The sequence below is a fragment of the Charadrius vociferus genome, unplaced genomic scaffold, assembly GCF_000708025.1.
Source record: "Charadrius vociferus isolate BGI_N301 unplaced genomic scaffold, ASM70802v2 scaffold800, whole genome shotgun sequence".
NCBI lineage: Eukaryota > Metazoa > Chordata > Aves > Charadriiformes > Charadriidae > Charadrius > Charadrius vociferus.
The window spans coordinates 523,179-528,794 of NW_009646525.1; the positions used below are offsets into that span (position 1 = coordinate 523,179).

Below are 5,616 nucleotides of genomic sequence, written 5' to 3' on the forward strand. Positions count from 1 at the left end.
TGGGCTGCATCCAAAGAAGCGCGGCCAGCAGGTTGAGGGAGACAATTCTGCCCCTCTGCTCTGCTCTGGTGAGACCCCACCTGAAGTACTGCATACGGCTCTGGGGCCCCCAACATAAGAAGGACATGGACCTGTTGGAGCGAGTCCAGAGGAGTGCCATGAAGAAGATCAGAGGGCTGGATCAGAACAACCCTGTGAGGACAAGGGTTGTTCGGTTGGGGTTGTTCAGCCTGGAGAAAAGAAGGCTCTGGGGAGACTTTATTGTGGCCTTCCAGTACTTAAAGGGGGCCTACAGGAATGATGGGGACAAACTTTTTAGTAGGGCCTGTAGCAATAGGACAAGGGGTAATGGCTTTAAACTAAGAGAGAGTAGATTTAGACTAGATATAAGGAAGAAATTTTTTACAATGAGGGTGGTGAAACACTAGCCCAGGTTGCCCAGAGAGGTGGTCGATGCCCCATCCCTGGAAACATTCAAGGTCAGGTTGGACGGTGCTCTGAGCAATCTGATCTGGTTGAAGATGTCCCTGCTCATTGCAGGGGGCTGGACTAGGTGACCTTTAAAGGTCCCTTCCAACCCAAACTATTCCATGATTCTATTGGTACACTTACCAATCATTACTGTACCACTTTGTCCACAAAGACAAGTACAATAAACACTTAAATAGCCTTTTAGGCTAAAACCTCCCTGCCTGCTTCTGGGAAGCCTTGGCTAGCAAAATTGTTTCAAAAAGGGATTCACTTTAACTGATACAATGCTGTTACTCATAAATATACACTTACTATTTTTAGGTACATGAAATTGAATATAACCACAAACAAGAGACCTCTATTAGATAACACCTGTGCTAAAAGTTGTCAATTTGAAGATCATTGTAGCCAATCTGTGGGGAAATTAAAATATAAACATATCTTACATTAAAAGTAGTACTTTTGTACAAATAATGAGAAAATATGAACTTAAATGTGCAAATGGCAGACAGTAAGAACCACCAAACTGGGTAAAACCAGAAGTTTACACCACCCAGCATCCTGCAGGGAGTCTGGGAAGTACCCAACAGGGTTTGCCCTGACATCCCAACCAGTCTTGAGCTGTTGGCTGCTCAAAAACTTCCTGGGAGTTGGTACTTTTGTATTTAATTTCTGTTAATGGATTTTTCTTCTATGATTTTGTCCAATCACTTTCTGAACACACACATATACACACACACACACACACCCCTTGTCTGCAACCAGAGTTATGGGTTGAATTCTCTTATTACGATAATAATTAAATCTATCTGGAATTTCTTCTTTGAGATACAATTTCACATGACTGTTGCGTTTTTTCAGCAAGTCATACATACCTCTTTTGTCTGCCAAAAAAACCTGCGCGTGAAACACCTGGAAATATGTATACATATATACACATATACATATATGTATGTATGTAATTTGACACTCACACCAGCTAGCAAGAAGAAAGTGCATAGCTTCGCAATGCACCGTGTGAGGTAACATATGTTTTGGGTTTTGTCTTTAAAACATGCTATTTGATGTCCCTAATAGGAAGAACTCTGGCTTCTTTGACCATTATTGCTGTGTTCCTATTATCTTTTAGTATTTCCTCCCATTTATTTTTGTTTCCCAGTATATGCACTGTAACATTAAATGTTGTGTCTTACATTCTTCAGTTTATGCTCCCCTATCTATACTTTTTATATGCAAAAAGCAGTTAAACCACACTCTAGTGGAAGCTTGAGACAGACTGCTAACTTGCCTACGGTAACTCTTAAAAGCATACCTCAGGCTTTTAAGTTGAACATGACTAAGTGTTTTAGCCAACAGAATATTCCCCATCTCTTCCTCATCTGTTAAAACACTCCAGACTCAGGCTGAGAATGGTCTATAAAATGCTGAGATGTTCCTAACGATGCACAGTGCCAGGACTCCGCTCACTAAACTAAGACCATCCTACAGATGGCTGGAATAAAAACAAGACAGTTTAACAACATAAGCCACCAAAAAACACAAATAAGGAAGACACACTTACATTTTGAAAGTGACTCGTTTTGTACGATTGTCCAGCCTTCGTCTGCAACCAGAATTATGGGCTGAATTCTCTTATTATGACGATAATGAAATCTGTCTGGAATTTCTTCTTTGAGATACACTTTCATGTGATTGTTGCATTTTTTCAGTAAGTTATACACGTCTCTTTTGTCTGCCAAGAAAAAAAACTGCATGTTAATCAGCTGGAAATTATGTCCCGTTTACTGCAATTATCTGTCATTAAACCTAAAATCCATTTTTTTCAAAACAATTATTTTTTAAAGGCACATAGAAAAGGATTTTTTTCACGTCCCTAATGCAACACCACATGTATCAAGATGGATTTCACAATTTGCTCTCATTTTAAATCAGGCACCTCACAGCTGTGGTTTTGAACCTACAATTCAACTTACCCTCTGAGGTTGCGGGCGAGGAAGGCAAAATTCAAGCAAAGAAATCAAGAGAAAGAAATCACACCCCAAAGTACTCAACATTTTACCCAAAGCAGTAAGTATTAAATTTTGTTAATGTGTAAATCACTTGGTTCATTAGAATTGCTTTGGTCTGGCCACAGTTGTGGAAACTGAGACCAGCAGTGTCATGGTTTAAGACATGCCTGTTAGTAACTACTCCAAGATACAAAAATTGAATTTACAGTATGAAAAGTGAAGTTTCATTCACAGAAACCAGAGTGGTAAAGCGATCAAAGTTGGGTTTAGATTTTTACTTGGAAGTTTAGACAATGACATTTTTTACTCTGAATAAACATGAGGGTTTACTTCATGCTCAGTGAATTACTACCGTATACACTGAGCAATAAGACAGCAAGCATACTAAGTGCCTGTCTACTTTCTCAACAAGCTGTACCAGTACAACCTTTACCACCCACAGCAATTTGACAAGAAACTCTCCTTGGTCCATTGATTACCAAAACAAAGTATTTTCTAAATAAACAAACATTTTTTAGCTTATTCATTAAATTATGTCAAAGTTCTGCAATGTGAACTACACTGGTTTTGCAAAAGATGTGAACAGTCTACCATAGTGTGTACTGTTTAGTAGTCTGATAAACAAGATTTAATTCTCAGTGTATGACTTAAAAAAAAAAAAAAAAGCACAACAAAACATACTCTGCCTTGGCAGCACTGCAGCAACCGGACTCTTGTCTATCAGGGTATAGTTATTGCGACCAATGCAGTCATCCAGGATAATCAGCTTCTTTGCAGAACAGGAGGCCATTCCATGATCACTTGTTATTATGATATTAATAGTGTCCCACAAACCTAATGCCTTCAATTTATTAGTAAGGAAACCAATATGATTATCCACTTCTTCTAATACTTTGCGCATGTTCTCAGTGTCTTCTGGTCCATACTTGTGCCCACTTGCATCCGGTTCTTCCCAGTATAAAGTAGCAAAACTCACTACGGGATTAGAGCTGTTCAGCCATGCAACAATTTTCTCCACTCTCTCCTCAAACGTTACTGAAAAGTTATACTTCATAAAAAAATGAGGGGTGGTATCGTTAATTTTTACATCGGTACCGGGCCACATTGCAGCAGCACTTGCTCCATGTCCCTGCTGTTGATTTGTTACCCAAATTGGAACTGCCTCATTCCACCAGAAGGGATCTGAATCATTGAACTGTGAAAACTTTTTCTTGGCATCTGCATCATACATGTCATTAGCCACGATGCCATGGCTTTCTTCATATAAACCTGTCACTATGGTATAATGGTTTGGGAAAGTCTTGGTGATAAAAGCATTTGTAACTTGTTTTACAAGCACACCACCCTCAATGAACGCCTGAAGATGAGGAAGTTTATAGGTTTCCAAGTAATCAGCCCTGAAGCCATCAAAAGACACGAGGAGTAACCTGGATACTGAATCGCCAGCTGAGTGAGCACAACAAGCAACTATTCCAGAAAAAAATAATGTTAACATCGAGTTCATTGTTGATACTTCAAAATATTTCCACCAGGTAATCAGATGCACCTGAAAAATTAAAAAAGATAAGGCATGTAAACAAAATAATTGTACTGGAACCAGTTTAACTAGCTATATATTATGTATATCTTCCTTACAGAGGTTAACTGCAAAATAACCAGTCTAAACAACCACTGAAGTCAACAGTGTATTTCCCTACTGACTTCAGAAGTCTCTCATATATCAGCATAGTTTTTCATATATTAAAACAAATGGAAATGAGATTTTTTTTCATTCCAGACTAAACGAGAGGAAGAATTCTTTTCTCTCTTTTAAGCAATAATTCCATCGTTCTGTGCCTTATTACAATTCTACATTTCAAGACAGACACTCAGTATTTTTCCACATGTCCAAGTACAGGCACATGAACAATTCTGGCTCCACATTTAAGAGTCCTGTGCAGCTCTAAATCCTGCTTACACTCCACTGTTTGGGCCAGAAGTTTGTTTTCCACTGTAATTATATTTTTTCTTTTTCATCCCACCTTTCCTCTTCCACAGTTTCCACCCTCTCAAGTTGCTAGAAGACTTTTGAGCCTTTCAATGTTCCTTTTACTCATTGCTTACTCTATACATGAAACTGCCAGGAGTAACTTCTACTTCTGTTTTCTCTCTAAGCTGCTGTACATCTACCATAACAGTATTTAAATGTGTTCTGTATGTATCGTATTTCTCTCTCTAAAAAAAAATTAAAAAATCATCAGTAACCTTACCTATGAGGCAAGTATTTCTCACCAAGGAATTCATGACTATTATGAATGCAAGGTATGATCTGTAAGCTTTTTTCTTCCCCCTAAACTCATTATGTGTGACAGGAGTGCTGTTCAGGAAGGTCCAGAATAATTCTATAATCATTTAAGAAAAAGGAAGTGAAGGTCCAGGTTTCACAAAAGCTTCTGCAATATTCTTTAGCGTAGTTATTTCTCAAGAAGAACCCCACTCCAGGAAATTTCTCCTTTATCTCACACAAACTAGGTGTGATTCTAGGAGGAACAGCAGGTACCTTCCCAACTGGAGTAGTATCTTCTGGCCTGTCTCAACCCTTTTCCCCAGACTCTGTAAAGCTGTGAGTGTATTATTTTAAAAGCGTAAGTAGCTTTAACGTCAGCTAAAGCTTTAGCAGTGAGAGGTGTTCAAAGCATGGGAAATCATCCCCCCTCAACCGTAAGCTGAAATTTCTTTAGAAGATACAAATGTTAGAAGAAAGGGTCGTCAAAGCCAGCATTGAGATATCTCTTAATACAGAGGATTTGTAACACACAGTCCCCTTAAAGAGGGGGGGAAAATGAAGAAGAAAAGAGGAACGGAGCACAGAATCACCCGTTTCGTGTTTTCAGGTGCTTTAAAAAGCAGAACCAGAGTTTTGCATCGCCCTAAGGCTGCACTAGTAGCTTCGAAATACTCGGAAGATGCTGAGCGTTCGTGTTTTGACCCGCTGTGTCACACACAGCCATCCCTACACCGCCACCGGCGTGACGGCCCTCCGCTCCCGACCCTCTCCGCCTTCCCGCCAGGTCTCCCAGTTGCTCGGGTCAGTCAGAAACGAGTTATCCCGCCCTCGGGAAGCTGAACACCAACGTGCCGCCGCCTCCTCGGTACA

At 39.8% G+C, this 5,616-nt stretch overlaps 1 protein-coding gene across 1 annotated transcript in view; it reads right to left on the reverse strand.

The window, feature by feature from the left end:
* Positions 1–4,020, reverse strand: part of ENPP4 (ectonucleotide pyrophosphatase/phosphodiesterase 4 (putative)) — a 6,683-nt gene extending 2,663 nt beyond the window's left edge. The window contains exons 1-2 of the mRNA XM_009885535.1: positions 3,162–4,020; positions 2,033–2,203 (exon numbers count right to left, since the gene is read on the reverse strand). Of these exons, the coding sequence (XP_009883837.1) occupies positions 2,033–2,203; positions 3,162–3,984 (994 nt within the window). The 5' untranslated portion in view covers positions 3,985–4,020. The remainder of the gene's footprint in view (positions 1–2,032; positions 2,204–3,161) is intronic.
* Positions 4,021–5,616: the final 1,596 nt, after the last annotated feature.